Raw genomic sequence first — 18,982 nt, forward strand, 5'->3', positions numbered from 1 at the left:
GAAGAGTTGGGTTGTACTTGGGAGAGGGTGGAGGAAAGGTGATGTTTTAATGTTTGGGTTTGTTTTTCATGTTACACAAATATATTTTAAGAGATCAGCAATGAATTAGATTTTCCTCAAGCCAAATCTATTTTACTTGTGATACTTATTAGTAAACAGTTTAATGTCTTTATCCTTGAGCTTTTCCATCCTATTCTCTCCTTATGTTTTGCTGAGGAGGGTGAGTGAGAGTGGATGGGTGAGCATTTGTTGGTTTGCCAGTGTTAACTCAGCTTCTTCCCCACTCTTCTTTTCCTGGATGTTTCTGAGAGTACTGAGGAAGCAAAAGATATGCCTGTCTTCTGCAGTAGCTATAATTGGCTCTTCTTCTGTATGGTACAAGCATGTACAAAGAAGTCAGATGGAGAAGATGATTCCATAAATTTGCCCATGTCATGTTGGCATATGTAGTTCCTTCTGGCTGCAGAAGGAGTCACATCTGTCTTACTGATAACTCCAGGAGCACACAACTGTTTGAGGGCTTATTTGGAAGAATATTACATGATTATTTTTGCATTATTAAAAGATGCCCTTCCTCACCAGACTGGGTAAACTTTTTTCAGTCTGAGACTAAGGAAATGTTAAGATTTCTGTTAAAGCTTGAACTTCAATTGTGTAATAAAGATATGCATATATTATTAAAACAAACAAACAAAGCCCACAATAAGATCATCTCAATTTTTTATCGCTTAAAAGATGCTTCTTTTAAAACCACAGACTAATTTATGTTGCAGGGACCTGTGGAAATAATCTGCTCCAACCCCGTGTTCAAAGCAGGACCAAATAGGCTTTTGTCATTCAAGGCCTGTTCTAGTCTAGTTTTCATTATTTCAAAATATGAAGATTCCACAATGTCCCTGGGCAACTTTTCTAATGTTTGTTGGCACCTATGGTGCAACTTCTTTTTACTATATAGAAGGAGATTGCAATAAGATATAATAAGACTATTACAACTTGTGTCTGTTGTCTCATGTTCTACCACCTTGTACCTATACATTCTTTATATCCTCCCATTAGGTGGCTGATGACAGGTTGGAGAGCCTGGGTGGGAGGAAACCTAATGAAGTTCAATAAAAATAAGTGTGCAGTACTCCATCTGGAGAAGAACAACCCCATGCACCAGTACAGATTAGTGGCTGACCTGCTGGGAAGCAGCTCTGGGGAAAAAGTTATGGTAGATAACAGGCCCTTGCAGCCAAAAGGGCAAATACCATCCTGGGGTGCAATAGCAAGAGTGTGGCCAGCAGGTCGAGGGCGGTTCTCTTTCCCCTCTTCTCTGCCCTGGTGAGGCCTCACTGGAGTATTGTGTGCAGTTCTGGGCTCTCCAGTTCAAAAAGGACAAGGAGCTACTGGATAGAGTCCAGCATGCAGTCACTAAGATGATTAAGGGACTGGAGCGTGTGCCCGAGGAGTAAAGGATGAGAGTTTGGACTGTTCAGCTTAGAGAAAAAGAGGCTGAGGGGAATCTCATCAATGGTTATAAATATCTAGGGGGCAGGTGTCAGGAGGATGGGGCCAGGCTCTTCTCTGTGATGTCCAGTGACAGAACAAGGGGTAAAAACTGGCACGCAGGAAATTTGACCTGAGAAATATGAGAAAATTCTTCTTTACTCTGAGGGTAACAGAGCACTGGAACAAATTTCACTGAGAGGTTGCTGAATCTCCATTCCTGAAGACATTAAAAACCCACCTGGACATGTTCCTGTATAATCTGCTTCAGGGGATCCTGCTTTAGCAGGAGGGTTGGACTAGATGATCTCCAGAGGTCCCTTCCAACCCCTAACATCCTGTGATTCTGTGAAATCTTTCCTTTCTCTTTTGTCTTTTTTCTTCACATAGCCCATTCCCTGGCAGTCCTGCCGATATAGAATTAGCTAGTAATTACTTCAGCTCCACCTCTTTTACCTAAAAATCCCTTAATCAACTGATTTCCTGTCAGTAGTTCAGCAGGAAACAGCTCTTAGTCGCTTCATATATTTTATCTTACTTGATTTGATGCTCTCCTTTTCTATTTATAAAACCCAAAAGCCACACTCTCCTGTCCTTAGGTTTCTTTCATTTTCCACTATCTCTTTTCACCTAGACTGATGTAGGAACTGTGAAACCTTAGATCAACCTATGGGCCTGTCACTTCATCATGCCTCACTGCTAACTCTGGTGTATTCCATCTTACTCCAAGCATTAGGCAAGACCTGTAGTAATGGTTACTGGGGGGCAGGCTGCCCCAATGGGAAATTCCTTCCTATCACCATAACCTGGTCATAGGCTTGTTTTGGTGGGGAGGGAATGTTTTATCTGAAAGCTGCTTAGATTTTCCATTTTAAGTGTGTCTTTTGCATTCTAATTATGCCATCCCTCTTGTGTTGTAAGAGAGTAATGTCTAAATCACATTTCTACAATACTGTCAATTATTAAATCCTTTCCATCATCCTGCCTTCTGTACCTGCCAATCTGCTTCCCTCTTTTCAGTTAATTCAGTTCAGGGCTTATTCTAGCAGCTTCTTTCATTTAGATAAAGCAGGTGGCATGACCCATATTACTTTTCTTTTGAGCTCCATACTGCTTCTGTTTTGCCTATAGTCATGCTCATTTGAGATCCTTGTAGCTCTGCACAACCAGTTTTCCTTAGGCCTTAAATCAGTTCACCCCTCCTGTTTTGATTCCAATGCCAGCTTTTACACTGTGTTCATTATCAATACTCTCACATTTAGTATGCATTCTTCCTGCCCCCACACCGTGCCTGAACTGCCATATAAGAAATGTATCTCTTGTCGCAGTCAAGAAGACAGCAATTTTATGCTCTTCTAAATGTCTTTCTATCTCCCAGCTCAGTTTCAAATCATACCTGGATGCAAAAAGTCAGACACTTGTGTGACATCCCCTAAAATGTGCATAAAGCACTGGGGGGGTGCATAAAGTTCTGTTGAAGTTTCCAAATGCCATTCCCTTTCCCCTTACTATGTTTTGTTTATTCTTGAAATATTCCTCTCTGCCCAATGTATTGTGCAAATGAGCTTTTCAGTGCCTCTTTCTCTGAGCTTTTTTTGGTGTGTCCCCTCCACATTTCAATTTTCTTCATGCTGTTCCTCACCACGCTTCATGATTCTAGCACTTTTCTCTGCTGGTTTTGATGCTTGTTATTGCTAGAAGTCTGTCAGAAATTGCTCCTCTGGCCTCTCGGGTGGAACTTGTCTCCACAGAGCAGTCAGAGACATATAGCCAACATAGGGCACAATGTTAAGGAGGAAGTTGAAGAGAATGGGGTCAGTGTCTCTGAGATGAGCTGTGCCCAGCTGAACTGTTGTGCCATTCTGACAATGTGCCAGGATATGAGAAATGACTGAAACAAGCTGAGAGAAAAGCACTTGAGCACTCCAAATTGCCTTCTTTCATGGTAACCTTGATGGGAAGTGGCACTTTGCTCTGCCCCATGAGGTGCCAGCTTTGCAAACCTCCATCCTATGGACATTGCAACCTCCTATTGGACATTGGGAATCAATGAGAGATAAATCCACGTTTTCTTGGAAAGTGCCAGTGCCTTGGGGGTGATCAAGCCATACTATCCCCAGTGACAAGGCCTGTGGTGTTCTGTGTGAAGCTGTTCTGCAAGCACACAGTGGAGGTGTTTCAGGAGAAGCTCCTTTTATTCAGGTTTTCTCTGGGATGGTCCTGAAAGCGAAACATTCACTGAAGTAAAACGTGCTGGTCCTAGTGATTGTGGGCTTGCTTCAGCTTGGTTATTTGTTACAAGTGTCTCCAGTGAGCACAGTGGTCATTTACAGAAAATATAGGACCACTGGAAGTGGATATGATGCCATGATTTGCATTCAGAAGGGAATGTAAGATACATGAAGACTGAAAAATCTTGTGGTGTAAAAAAAGGAATCCTTAAGAAACAAATGAAGATTAATTCTGTCACTGTTTGGAAAGACAGCCATAGGCTCACTGTCTCTGCTGGAGTAAAAAAGGAGGTGGCTTTTAGTTATTTAGATTGGCAGGTGATTTTTTTTCTCTTTCCTCCCAAATTCACCTTTGACATACTATTTATAGAGTGACTGGACTGAGGCAATACCAGGAAAAGCTGCATGTCATGGCAATAATTATTGTTGTCCTTTGTGAGCTAAGGTCCTGACAGCAATGAACTAGCATATCTTAGGCAATTTTGGAAAGGGATAAAGGTGCTCGTGAGTGTTCTTTCTTTCTTGTGTTCTCGCTTTCTTGCTTTCTTTCTGAATGCTGGGTTTGAAGCATGATCCTTTCTCTGTATCTGCCATCCTTCACACAATACCAGTGTGAGATTACAGGTTTCTGTAGTCATTCATTTTCTTCACTAGACAATCAAAAAATAATCATTACAGAGAGATCTTTCATCCTAAATTTCTCCGGAGTCCACCCATAGTTCTTCACCTATTGTTTATTTTATGTGAATTCAACTGAGATGAATCTCTTCTTTATTTCTTTTTTTTTTTTTTTTTGCACTTATCTTTGTGTTCTTTAAACTCTTTTCTCAGGTTCTTCCCTGAGAGGGAATATGCCAATTCTATTCTTATTTCAGTTCTGAATATCTGAAATGAGATGTAGCCTAGTGTTCATTCATCTTTCCCTGTCCACCCACAATCATGTATGTGGTAAAAGATCAGGCAGTGGCGCAGCCATCAACCTTCTATATCACAAAAGCTGAAAGATTCTCCCTGTCTCTCTTTTTGTTATTGATGCATTTGTAAAAACTTTTTTTTGTTGTCCTTTATGGGAGTAGTTAGATTGAGCTGGGCTTTTGCTTTCCTAATTTTTTCTCTTCAACACCTAACTAGATCCCTGTACTCATCTCGAGATACCTGCTCCTTCTTCCAAAGGAGGTAAACACTCCTTTTTTCCCTAACTCCTTGCAAAAGCTCTCTGTTCACCCAAGCCAGTTATCTTCCCTGCCATTTTGTCTTATGGTACATGGGGACAGCCTACTCCTGCACTTTTTAAGATTTCCTTCTTGAACAAAGTCCAGCCTTCCTGGACCCCTTTGTCCTCTAGGACTGCCTCCTAAGGAACTCTCTCAACCAGTGTCCCGAACAGGCTAATGTTTGCTCTCTGGAATTCCATGGTGGAGGTTTTGCTAACCCCCCTCCTTATTTTAGAGGGGAGTTAGATTGAGAACTTCACCATTTTGTGGCCACCAAGCCCAAGACAGCCTCTGACCACCACATCTCCCACAAGTCCTTCCCTATTTGTGAACAGGAGATCAAGCAAGGCACCTCCTCTGGCAGGATCTTTTACCAGCTGTCCCAGAAAGCTATCTTCCATACTCTCCAAGAACCTCCTAGCCTGTCTCCTCTCTCCTACGTTATACTTCCAGCAGATGTTTGTTTGTTAGGCTGGAGTTCTCCACCAGGACAAGAGCTGGAGATTTTGAGACCTCTGCCAGCTGCTTGCAGAATGTCTCACCTGCCTCATCATCCTAGTAGGGCAGTCTATAACAGGCACTCAACAGGATATCTTCCTTATTTGCCATAAACACGCAGCCTTATCACCTCTGTCATCATCAAGCTCTATGCAATCAAAACACTTTCTGACATACAGAGCCACCCCACCGTCTCTCCTTCCCTGTTTTATCCTTCCTGAAAAGTTTATAGCCATCCATTGCAGCATTCCAGTCATGAGGGTTGTCCCACCATGTTTCCATGATGGAATGATGAAGCAATACAACAGGCATAAAGCTCATGGGATTTCACAGCTGTAATTGGCTGTTATGTCTGGACAGCAGCTGTGATCTTTTAATCTTTGTTAAGGTTTGCATGCCTGCAAACCCACAGTGCATACATCAAAAATTCTACAATGGGCTTTGAAAACCCAAAGCAAAGGCAATTGAACACACAGGAGAAGAATTTTAGATAAGCAAGCCACTCTGCTTTTCTGAAGTTGTTAAGAAAGATATATCAGTGGCCACTCAGGTTAGAAACATTTACAAGTAATTGTTATTGGAGGTGGAAGCCTTTAAATGCAGTTAATAATAACGAGGTGGGTTAATTCCGCAGCGTGTGGTGTGTTGTTCAGTTTTGGAACACTCAGTAGATACCATAGGTACCTGTGAACATCTGTATATGATGTTATTCTCTTACATGTTTTTCTTTTTTTTTTATAACTTTTTGCTATCCAGGTTCCTTTGGATTGTTATGCTTATAGTAATCATTAGGGCAGTTCTTCTCTTGCATGTGTCCCTTGTATCTTGACTTCAAATATTCATCTGGGTTCTATCTGAAAGTTTCCCATTCCCAGTAAGTGCTGTTTATTGTCAAGTTAACTAACTGAATATCAGTCCACAAATAAGCTTTCATCTGAGCTTGCTAGTTCAAATATCTGTAAGAGATTTATCAATTTATGTAGAAACCTATGCTTCAGAAAATGTGCATAAAAATTGTAAAAGCTTTATCGTAGCACTTCAACGTAAGATCCAAGTGCCTTCTATTAGGTAATTCATCATAGCAGCTTTGGCAAACCTAGAATGTACTCTCATGTTAGTAAGTTTTTATTTTATTAGTTTTCCTTTCACCGTAAGATGAATTTCCACCCTTAATTTAGCTTTTTCCATAATGCATGTTCTTACGCATTTGCAGATAGAATATGACTTAATTAAGAGGCTTTTATCCGTTATTGGGTAGTTTTCAGACCTACAGGAAAACAACAGGACTGCCAGTCTGAATGCCTGTTCCTAATTTTGATGCAAAAGGAGCCATGGTAGCTTATATTACTTTAAGCAATGAATCTGTTGAAGGCAGCTTGAAAGATCCAATTTTGTGGCTTTGTTGGGTGGGGAGAAGGAGGTGTGGATAATATCTGTAACTGTTAAGGCTATTTCCAGACAGATCAGATGACCTGTGCTCTTTGGCTTCTCTGATGCTAAAGCTCTTTGAGTGAGTAATGAGAAGATAATAATTTCAGATGGCCAAAGCTGTCTCTGGACTGCTTCTCTTTCATCTGGCAGTGAATCGGTTTAAGCACCTATTGTATAGAATAAAAATAAAATGTTTTGACATTGCAACTTTAACAATACATGCTCCATAAACCAACAAAACCACTGGTATCTACTCTATGTAGTAACGTCTGTGTACAGCAGCAGCATGATTTAAATGTAAGATTGCATTGTTTCTGGAGTCTGAATTAACGAGTTCCCTGCTTTTGCCTCTCTTTTTCCTCCTCTTAGCCTGTCCCCTGGGTTTCTTTAAAGTATCTGTGGGAGATGACCCCTGCCATCCATGCCCTGCCCACAGCCACGCTCCACAGACAGGTTCCAGTGAATGTGTGTGTCAGGACCACTACTATAGATCTGCTGCAGACAGTTCTGATGCTCCCTGCACTGGTAAGTATTTGCATGGAGTCTTTGGAAGCAAGAAAAGCAGTTAATGAGAAAGAACATGCCTGAATGATTCAGGCGAGTTGCCGTTCACCTCGTGACCTCAGAAATAACCCGAAACTTCCCTTTGGCCATTCCCTTTGACCATAAATATAGGTGAGAAGGCAGAAGTGTTTCCACATGATTTGTACCGTGTTGATACACTGGTGAAACTGTGTTTTGAGAATACTGGGATGTTGCAATACTAGATGCTTAGAAATTAAAAAATGTCAACTTTTCAATGACTCCTGCAACTTTAAATAAATCCATCACAGGTATCCATCACATATATATAGGTGTATATATATATTTATACACAGATTGTATATATATATATGCTTTATATATGTGTGTGTGTGTTTATGTGTATATATATATATATGTATTTTATATATGTTTGTGTGTTTCTATATACTGTATGCAAATATATAGATATATACATATATAAATATATATACTACATATATAACTTTAATGAGCTAATAATATACTGATTTCTCATTAAATGCTAAGTTAATTTCATACACAGGGTAGACATTGTTCATTGAAGGTGTTGACTGATATTTTCTTCCCTTTATCACTGGAAGTGTGCAGACCATATTTTCTGCACAGAATTCAAATTCTGCAGATTTTTTTAATGTGACAATAGTTAATTTTTTCATTGACTTCTCTGTGACTCAGCAGTTATGACTTTTCATGGTAATTAATTATGGATACTGATGGATGAAGAGAGAATAATTACATGCAGAAAATAAAATAAGGCTAGTTGTTGAAACTCAAAAAATATAGTTTGAATAATATCTCAAACATCACCCTTGAACTTTGTGGAAGTGGCAGAGGAAAAAATTCCTTCCTAAAGCATTTAGCAAACACTTTATGGCACTAAAGTTAAGCATGCAGAAATCAGGAAATGTGGGGGTTTTTTTCTTTAATCCCTTTTTTCCTGTACTGCACAGAATCCGCTTTCAGCAGCTTCAAAAACAGGAATTATTTTTTTCTGAGCAGTTGTCTGTCCTTGGCATTGACTTCGATAAGTGTCCTTAGGGAAAAACTAATGTGTGATTGTGCAATTAATTGCTAAAAACTGCAATGCAAATGTTGAGTGGCCCAACTAAAATCACAAAAGAAGATTTAATTCTGACATTTTCCGATGTAAAAATGCTTCAACTTGTCAGTAGCAAATTTTTAAACAGTCTTCTATGTGCAGTTTTCCAGCATAATGTATTTTCTAAACAACACTGGAAATGTGAGGCCCCAGGGAAATACAGTTGTTGGAAATACTCAGGTGACCCAGCAATGAACTACTTTGCATCTGGAGAGATCTCCCATGAAGACCTTATTCACCTGTGCTCATCAAGTCCTTTGTACTGCTCAGCATTAGGCAGAGGGAAGGCTTTGTCCATAGATTTCATTGATATTAACTATAGAGCGATGGCCAGAATGGGGATTCTTGTATTCCATAACAGCCTTCAGAGAGAAATGTTCTGTAAATCCTATTTCCTTTGCCCCTGCCTGTTAATAAGCTCAAGCTCTCTGTCCCTGCCCTCCCAGTCTGCCTTTGTGTCCATACCCAGGTTTAGCAGTGCAACACTACTGCTCATTTTTACCTCATTTTCACTTTCTAGCTCCAGTGTTATGTCCCATTCTCATCTCCATGCCATCTTCTCAGTCTCTGCATTTTCCTTCTCCTCTTCACTATCTCAGTGCCAGCTAGGGGAGTGTTGGATGCACAGAATGGGCAGGTTTCCAGCTGTCAGAGTTTACTTCCAATGCCATTCAGGAATCCAGCTGGTAGCCGAAATAACCGTAGGGAAACTGGTGAAGTCAGAGAGTTCAGAGATATTAGGTGCCAAGTGAGAGAATTAGGGGTCTCAGTAGAGACAAATCTTCACTAAGCTTTTGTAAAATTTAAAATTTCAAAGACTCGTAATTTCCCTGAGCGCTGGGTGTTCTTTTAGGAAAAAGTTAAAAGTCATATCCTTGAAACAAAGACCCCTCCTGTTAATGTTTGTTTCTCTCTAAAATGTGATAGTACAGTTGCTCCTTTGTGTATGTCTTATATTTGATCCAGCAAAGTGTATGTTTTTCTTAGCCTTGTTTAGAGAAACAGATAGAGAAGAGTAAGAATGAGAAGAAATAAGCAACTTGTTCTTCTGTTCTTTTATTTCTGCTTTGTCTTCTCCCTTCCCCCACCTCTCTCCCGTTCTTTCATGGGATTTTGATCTTTGACCCTGTCTTCTAGGTATCCCCTCTGCTCCTCGTGACCTTAGCTACGAATTTGTTGGCTCCAACGTGCTCCTGACATGGAGGCTCCCCAAGGACCTGGGTGGTCGCAAGGATGTTTTCTTCAATGTCATCTGCAAAGTGTGCCCAGCAGCCTCGGGGCAGTGCGTGCGCTGTGGGGACAGTGTGCAGTTTGAACCACGCCAGGTGGGACTGACAGAAAGTCGAGTGCAAGTCTCCAACCTCCTGGCCCGTGTGCAGTACACCTTTGAGATCCAGGCTGTCAACCTCGTGACTGAATTAAGTTCAGAGGCACCCCACTATGCTACCATCAACATTAGCACCAGCCAGTCAGGTGAGGAAGTTTTTGCATCCGAGTCCAAAATTTCTGCTTCTGTCTCTCATTTGATTTACTTTGCATCTTTTGGATCCTGGATCTTCTTATCTTGATGATCTTTAAGGTCCCTTCCAACCCAAGCCATTCTATGATTCTCTATGATCTGTCTGTTGTGCCCCTTTTTATCTTGCCATGCTAAGTTCTGTGATTTCACTTCTACCATTCTCATTCCTGCTTTCTCTGAATGGGCTTTCCTTTCTTCCCTCTTGGCAGAAAAAAAATCTGTTTAGCAGCTGGTATCATTGTATATGGAGATGAGCTGCTGGGGCAAGCTGCCCTGGAGAAGGTGGTAGTTCTGTGGGTCAGGCAAACTATGTGGCTTTCTTGTGCAAGACATGGGGACACTGCCAGGGTTCGACTGGAATTTTGTAAGCATCAGCTTGCCACAGAAGCTCTTAGATAGTATTCCTTTATTTTCTCTTTACCTTATCTTCTCAATTTTATCTTCTTATACTTCAGCCTTTATAGCATTTTTCACCTGCTCAGGTTTTTTTTTTGTTTTCCATGTTTTGAGATACTCTGGTTTTCCATCCTTTCTTGTATACACCACCTTCCATTCTCCTTGTTTCAGTTCATGCTTTAGTGCACTTTAAGAAGTGGTATTGAGTGTTTCATCCTATCTGTCCACCTTTGCCTTGCACTGTGTCAAAGTGAGAAAGTGGTAAACAGAGACAGGCACTGTCTAAAGTTTAAAATACAGTTAAAGATACAGATAGGCATTGTATGACAAAAAAAAGTGTATACATTGACAGCTAAATATACAGAGCCTTTGGATGGTGTGTGCTTATACTGTGTAGTCCTGTGTGTCATAAAAGGGTAGAACAGCTACAGTTTTTAGTGTTACTGGGGAGATGTTAAATGGAAAGATCCAGAAGCAGGATCACCATTCCTATTTTACTGAAATTGATCTGGGTTGTTCTGCATACCATATATTCTGCCTTGTTCTTGCCTTTTCAACCTTGCTGTTCTGATAAGCGCTCTTGGAATGTTACTCTTGTGTCTAAGGGAAACAAAGATTTATTTACTTTTTTTTTTTTCCTTTTAGACCATGTAGTTTTATCAAAAGTGCTGTGATCCTTGTAACTAGAAATTAAGCCACAGGGATGGCTAGACCAAAATACTAATGGTTTGTGTGGGCAGTCAAAGGAAGGGAAGAGACTGAAGAGTTGAAGACTCTGATGGATGTAGCATATGGACAGCAAACATGTGGAGAAAATGGAGAACATCATCAACGAGTTTTGATTTTCTGGAAATACATACAGGCTCTCTCTGAAGCTGGAGAGAGCCACATGCGTACAGGCATACAGTTCTGCTAAATGTCAATATTAAGAGATTGGGCATATGTTGTCCTTTACAAGCTTATATGGAGAGAAGTTGTACACAGCTTGTTCAGGAGTATGTAATGAGGAATAATGTGCTGAGGAGGAGAATGAGGGGGAACAATTTGAACTGAGTGACAGAAAATGTCTCTAAACATTTAGAGATGTGTAAATGTTAAACTCAAACAAATCCCTAATGAGTTTCCACAGTTTATTTGTGGAAATCCCTGCAAAATCAGGCTTTAGTGAAGCTCCAAGAGAAGTACTGTGAAACCAGATGTTGCATAATGATCTTGGTTAAATTACAACTTGTCATTTCTGCTTCTATGCTATGGAATGGAAGGGAGTATATATACATCCCAAGTAATTCCCACAGTTAGCAGATGCCAGGGGTTTGACAACATCTGTTTCTTCCATTTGAAATGTTACCTGACAGGCACTGAGTGTAGCAGAGCATACCCAGTCCCCTTAAGAGGCTGGCTGGAAGTGGGTGATCAGTTTTTGTTTACAGTAAAAGATATGGCTGGATAATTTGTATGGTAATTTCACTCAATTCCTTTGGCTTCTGTTAGTGACAGATGGGTGTTCTGTTAATATTCTAAAGAATACTCTTTCTTTGTGCTTCTCATCTCAGCCTTCTTTATCTATATCTGAGGTAATTTAATTGAATAGCTGCTTCCACCTCCTGCCTAGAATCACAAAACCTACCCTGGTTTCTTGCTTCTATTTGCCTTTTCTCACCACTCCTATTCCTCCAGGTGTCTCTTGGGGTGTGTGTGGGTGTATTGGGTGCGTCTCTCTAAGGTGCCTCTCTTGTGCACTGAAGCAGTTTCATGGAAGGGCAGCTTTCTTAAGCAGGGTGTACTGAATGGCTTTTTTTGTTGTGTTTGGTTGGGTTTTGTTTGGGGTTTTTTTTTTGTTTTTTGTTTGTTTGTTTGTTTGTTTTTTTCCTTGCTCTTCCTAAAGATCATTAGGAGTGAGCTTGAGATGAGCTGACCTTGATTCATAGTGACAGCTCATCCTAACAAGGCCTTGCTTCCTCCATCATGTGGCCTGTTTCATCCACACCCCCTCTCTTCAAACCCGTCAGCAGCTTTTCACTTTAGCATGGTTTATCATAATTGTTGTTGTATTATTATATTTATTATTAATATTATTATACAAGCAGAGACAGACATTCCAGGATCATATGAAGGAGACAAGAGGAAAAGAGAAAGGCATGAAGGGTATAAGAAAGCAAACTGGAGAACGATAAGCTTTCAAAATAAATGGCTTCAGCAGAAATTTTCTCTCCATTGAACTAAAGATAACCAAAGAAAGACCCTCAAAATCCAGGCAGTTTCTGATTTTTCTGCTTAGTCATGTCCGAGTTCTCTCACTTCTTCCAGTTGCTGGTCCAGAATATCATCCTCCTCATTCCCTATCCCTTTGTTAGAGGTATCTTAGGCAATATTCTTTTCAGGAATAGTTCTGCATTTCTTCTTCCTCTGCAACCTATTTGCTCTTCATATTTGTCTCCAAACCACTGTTCATGTAAGAGTTTTCTTACCCCAGACAGTCTGCTAGCTCTGCTTTGACGTATGATAGGATCCTTTTGTTACCCAGTCACATTTGTCTGATTATGATGTTCATACTTCTCAGTGAATGTGTGTCTGAAGTCAGAATAAGAAAGACTGGCACTGAAAAACTTCCTTCAGTATAGTGAGACTTACCCTTCTATATCACAAAGCATCTGAAAGCATTATTACTATCTGCTTAGATAGTAATAATAAAACATGTTCTTATAGTGTTACATGAAAACAAGATATGCAACTTACCAGAAGGAAAAATATCCAGAGTTGAGACAAGAGAGAGGGGAGCTTTTAGCTCACACTTGAAGCACTGAGGGTGAATACCTAAAGAAGTGTCAGGACATACAGAAAGGTGTTGGGTGGCTGTTTCAGGTAGCATGAACTGCATAAAGAAATCTATTATGTAACTGTAGTTATGCATCTTCACAGAGGGGATCCTGACACAAAGAAAGAAAAGAGCTTAAAATCCAACTGTATTATTAAAAATAAATAAATAATCTGACAAAAATGTTAATTATTATTTTAACATCTTCAAGTGTACTTACCAGACTAAGCATATCTCTTCTCAAGTTTCAGGACATAATCAGGGTTTCCTTTAAAGGATTGTGAAAAAAAATTCCTCTGTGCACAGCTGTTAACCACCTGTCTATTTTGGTTTTTCCTCTACACCTTCCACTGAAGCATGTAGTAATGTCTGTTGCCAGGGACTCTCTACTGAATTTATTCATTCAGGCAGTTGTTAGATTCCTAGAAAGGAGAGGAAGAGAGACAGCAAATACTCAAATGTTGGAGCAAATCAATGCAGAGTTTTAAAAGCAGCTAGATTTTTTTTTATTTTTTTTTTAGCTGAGCCTGGACATTATGAGAGCTAATGGAGTTATATGAGGATAAAGGTTACATGACCAGGTTGCCTTGTACCTGAAAAGATATGTAGCAGCCTTTTACATCAGTTGTATTTAGAGCAGTGGGACCTGGCAATACCAAGAATCTGTAGAACTGCAGAAATGAAAGCCAGACAGTCTGGAGGGTTGTGCAAGAGGCTGAATGGGGACAAGGAACATAATGAGTAGTGCCAGGAAGTTGAAGAGGACCTGACAGAAAATTTTCAAGTGAAACCATATCAGAAGAGGAAAAGCATTAAATGCCAAATATGATTATGAAATTATGAAGAGAAATTAATAATTTTCTTGAAGGTGTTTGATTTCTCAAAGACAAAAGAGTCCAGTAGACTTCCTTAGCAAGAGCAGTGACACAGGCAAGGATCTGCTTCATGAGGATAGTATGGGAGCCAGTATTGAAAGCCTTACTGAAGTCAAAGAAGTTATCCATGGCTCTTCCATCATCTACCAAGTCAGTAATTTCATCATAGAAGGTTGGTCAAGCTTGAGTTTCCCTTTGGGAACTCGTGCAGGCTACTCACAATTACCTTCCTGTCCTTCATGTGCCTGGAAATGGTTTCTAGGTTTATTCCATCATCTTCCCAGAGATAAAGGGGAAGCTGAGCTGCCTGCATTTCCCTGCATCCTTCTTCTTGAATACAGAAGTAGCGTTTGCTCTCCCCTAGTCCTCAGGCATCTGTCACAGTCACCATGATCATTCAGAGATTATCAAGAACAGCCACAAAATAACATCAGCCAGCTCCCTCATGGGTGCATCACGTCAGGGCCCATAGAATTATGTAGGTACAGTTTGCCTAAATATCTTTCACCTGATCTTCTACCAGGAAGATCTTCTCTCCTCCAGATTTCTACTTGCTCTCTGGGATCTAAACATATTGCTGGTAAAAATTGATGTGAAGATGTCCTGTGTTACCAGGTCCCCTATGCCACCCAACACTGGGCACACATTTTCTCTAGGTTTTCCTTTAGCCCCATAGGTCCTTATAAAAACCCTTCTTGCTTTTGACAGCTGTGGCCAGATTTGATTCCAAGTAGGCTTAGGCATTTCTAGCCACGTCTCCAAGTGCTTGGACAGTGCCTCATTATTCTTCCAGGTTACCTGTCTCCACTTCCATCTTCTGTATACTTCCATTTTTTGTTTGAGTTTAGCTAGGAGCCTGTCATTCAAACATCCAGGCTTGGCTGAATTCCTGCTTGTTGGTAAGGACCACTTTTGCAACAGAAGGTAATCCTTTCATGTTTTGGGGGTCAGAAAGTGTCAGACTGTCTCAGCCTACTGCACTTGCTATTGAAACAAGAACATTGTTGTTGGGCCCACTGCACTTGTAATTAAAGCAAGAGCAATGTTGGCTGATGTTCACATTGCAACGTGGCTCAGTAAATGGGGGGTCTGTACCACGACATCCTGAAAGAAACCTTTTGTAGTTTTACCCTTGTGCTTCTTTTCTCCTTGATCAATGAACATCCCAAATCACTTCTGTGACTCTACCAAGATGACTGCACGACCAAGGTCAGTTTCTGGGAGATCCACAGTGTCAATAGAAATCATGTTACCACATCACAGAAGAAAGGGATTACCTCGTCTGTGAAGACAGGCTGAGAGAGTTGGGGTTGTTCAGCCTGGAGAAGAGAAGGTTCTGGGAAGGCCTCATAACACCTGAAGGAGTGCTAAGACTTGTGTTGTGGTATCTGAAGAAGGACTACAGGAAAGCTGGGGAGGGACTTTTTACAAGGACACATAACAATACAATGAGTGATAATGGTTTCAAACTGAAGGAGGGCAGATTTGGATTGGGTAGTAGAAAGAAATTATTATCTGTAAGGGTGGTGAGACACTGCAAGATGTTGCCCAGAGAAGTCATGTGTGCCCCCTCCATGGAAGTGTTCAAGGCCAGATTGAATGGAGTTTGAGCAACATGGTCTAGGGGTAGTTGGCCCTACCCATGGCAGGGGAGTTAAAAAATTAAAATAAAATAAAAATCAAGAGAGCAGACTAGTATAACAGTCTGTGGCAATTCCCACTTACATAAAGAACAGGTGAGTACCATTCTCAATAGACTATGAACAGCTCTGTCTCGCAACATTCAGTTCATATTCCATGCAGGTACCATGATAGGCAGCTGAATCCCACCACAGTCATTAAATCAGTGGAATCTGATGAGTAATTGAGCTCACTCTGAAGCAAGGACTTGTAGAAATGCTGAACCCCTGCTCCCTACTCAAAGATCATCTTCCAATTATCCTGAAATTTTTTCTTGGAAATCTCTTCCTAAGAAGAAACTCATACTCTTCTAACTCTTGGATGAACATGGAGAGTGTTTGTGTGTGTGTGTGTGTGTGTGTGTGTGTGTGTATAAATTCATGGATGTTTTTTGTAGAAGTGGATATTCATTCTCCAGAAAGTTTTGCATCCAAGATTCAAGTGGCTGCAACAACCATTCATCTTCCTTCCTGTTTTGAGGATATTTTTTAGAAGAACTGCCTACTACAGGAAAGGGTCTCCTATTAAATAGGTGTTATATACTTCTGCTGTCTTCAGAATATGTGAATGGTGCCTCCAGGAGGAGGGGGTGGGAAAAAAAAAAAAAAAAAAAGAACAAAAAATAGTCCAAGTAGTGGCTTGAATTTTTTCACACCGTAATATAATTTTATTTCACTTTACAGTGTTTAAAATCATTAATCATATATCTTTAAGATAATATTTTGGTGTTTCCTTCCTAGTGATTTAATGAGTTTCAGCTTGGTGAGAACTAATGGCAACTACTGAACTTCAGACATAGAATAAAAGATTTATAAAATTGGTAGACACAAGTTCTTGCTTGCTTTCTGGTTTGATTCATGTTTCCAAGGCCCTCTTTTATGTTTGATGTCCAGATGCTTGCTTTCTGCATAATGGGAAGTTGACATTTTCCCACACTAATTAATATCTAACACACACCATAGATACTTAATATCATTAGGGAATCAAGAGAGCTACCAACTCCATCTGGACAGTATACCAGGCTGACCTGTTCACCAAAAGACAGAAAATTAGCAAGCTATTTCTATGATTCTATTTAGAACTGATAAAACCTGTATGTGAAGCTCACACAGACACACACACTTAAGAGCAACCTTTTAGGTGGTGGCTCCAGGCAGTAATAGTAGTTCAGAGCTTATTCAGACTAGACTTAGGTATTTCGATGGCCTGCTGATGGACTGAGACTCTCAAAGACAGTGGTGATTTTCATACCTGGGCACCTGGCAGGGCCTGGCCCAAGCTCCAGTAGCTACTCTGAACACAAAGCTGCGTGTCAGGCTGTGAAAATGAGATGGTTTCATTCTCTGGGATCTGCAGCTGAACCGAGACCACTGACGTGAGAAGCGCTTCACAGTCTGTTCCTTCACACATCGCTGTTCTCATCTGCCTCTGTCTTCTGGTTTGCATCCATGATCTGGTAGTGAAAGGCCTCCATTATTACTCTGATAGCCAATACTCCATCTTTCTCCCCAGGCAAAGAATTATAAGCTGGGGGAGAAGCAGAAGAGAGGTAGTGTGCTCTGCTTTTGCTTTGACCACTGTCACATCATTTGTCCAAGCATGATCCTAGAACAAGGAAGTGGCACTGAACACCGTGGCATCTTGCATGTAAATTTACAAATTTGAGAAGCAGAATAGTGTCCCAATTACAAATGTAGATAATTTTATAATTTCAGTGCATGATCAGTTGGATGTGGATTTCTTCATTTTCTTTCTGTTCAAGTTGTCAGTGGCTGTATCTTCCAGTACAGTAGAATTGTGCCTGTGTTTTTTCTGTTAATTTTATGAAGTACTTCATAATGTAAATTAAGGGAAGTTAAAGGAAGAGCTGACCTAATCTATTAACTCATTATGAATCAATATTCATTTATAGTTCATTGTTAGGCTTATCCCTTTGTCATCTCTCCTTCCTCTCTTTTATTCCAGTCCCCTCTGCTGTCCCTATGATGCATCAGGTGAGTCGCACTACCAATAGCATAACACTGTCATGGCCTCAGCCAGACCAGCCCAATGGGATCGTCCTGGATTACCAGCTACGCTACTTTGACAAGGTGAGCAGAATGTGATGAAGTGCTGATTGTTTGCATAGCTGTTATGCAAAAGGGAACAGGGAAATCATCTGTCTGCGAGATGTACCTCTGGATCAGGATTGATAAGGTGAAGAAAAATGCTTCAGTTGTGGGGGAAGAATAAGCTGTATCAAACCCAGAAATTCATAACATACACTTCATCTAACATCAGTCCATCGGTTTTCCCAACATGGAATCTTCTAAGAATGATGATTCTGTCTCTGGCAGAGCTTTGTCGGAAGCCCAGGCCTAAGGGAATGAAAAGCAGCACCGAGGAACAATGAGTAGTGTGTGAGGAAGTGAGGTCTGGAATAGCAGTTGTGGTCTGGGGGGCTTTGTAGCAGATTCAAATAATATCAAGCCAACTTATAAACTAGCATTTCTTGATGGAGAGAAGCAGCAGTGTGGGCAGAAGTCTCACATTCCTTTTTGGTCCCTGACATTCACAGGCAGAAGATGAGGGTAATTCACTCACCTTGACTAGTGAAACCAACATGGCCACCATATCCAGTCTGAGCCCAGGCAAGATCTATGCTTTCCAAGTACGAGCTAGAACAGCAGTAGGTTATGGTCCATACAGTGGAAAGATGTATTTCCAGACTTTAATGGGAGGTAAGTGCTACCATTTTGTATTCAGATCTGCACATGACCATCTTTCACTTCTGTGTGTCCCTGAGTGCATCAGCTTATCCTCTGGATGACTGCCATCAGACACTCCTACTCAACTTGTGTTTCTGCGTATCATATTTGCATATGCAGATTTGCTCACTCATGCTGCCAGAGAATATTGTTTATGCTACTTCTATATTCCCTACTCCTACTCCTGGCTGCCCATGCACCTCTGACAAGCAGGAGCAGAGTGTGTCAGTCAGTCTCTCTTTAGGAGGGCGTCACAGTACATATCACTATAAACTACTGTAGTTTGGCCTCCAGCTGTCACAGAATTGCAGTGCAGTGCTCTGTGAAAGTCTTAAGAGACAGGTGGTACACAGCATATACCCAGAGGCTTGCCTTCCAGCATTATCACCACCCATTCATGCAGAGAGCAACATATTACCTTGTGA

General features: G+C 40.7%; 1 protein-coding gene across 3 annotated transcripts in view; it reads left to right on the top strand.

Annotated features, from left to right (window-relative positions):
• The window catches only part of LOC139804939 (ephrin type-B receptor 5), a 67,058-nt gene that overhangs the window by 38,458 nt on the left and 9,618 nt on the right, over window positions 1-18,982 (top strand). For all 3 annotated transcript variants that reach the window (XM_071762761.1, XM_071762781.1, XM_071762771.1), the window contains 4 exons: window positions 7,232-7,387; window positions 9,663-9,998; window positions 17,776-17,900; window positions 18,368-18,530. In XM_071762761.1, coding sequence (XP_071618862.1) covers window positions 7,232-7,387; window positions 9,663-9,998; window positions 17,776-17,900; window positions 18,368-18,530 — 780 coding nt within the window. The remainder of the gene's footprint in view (window positions 1-7,231; window positions 7,388-9,662; window positions 9,999-17,775; window positions 17,901-18,367; window positions 18,531-18,982) is intronic.

Source organism: Heliangelus exortis, chromosome 1, assembly GCF_036169615.1.
Source record: "Heliangelus exortis chromosome 1, bHelExo1.hap1, whole genome shotgun sequence".
Lineage (NCBI taxonomy): Eukaryota > Metazoa > Chordata > Aves > Apodiformes > Trochilidae > Heliangelus > Heliangelus exortis.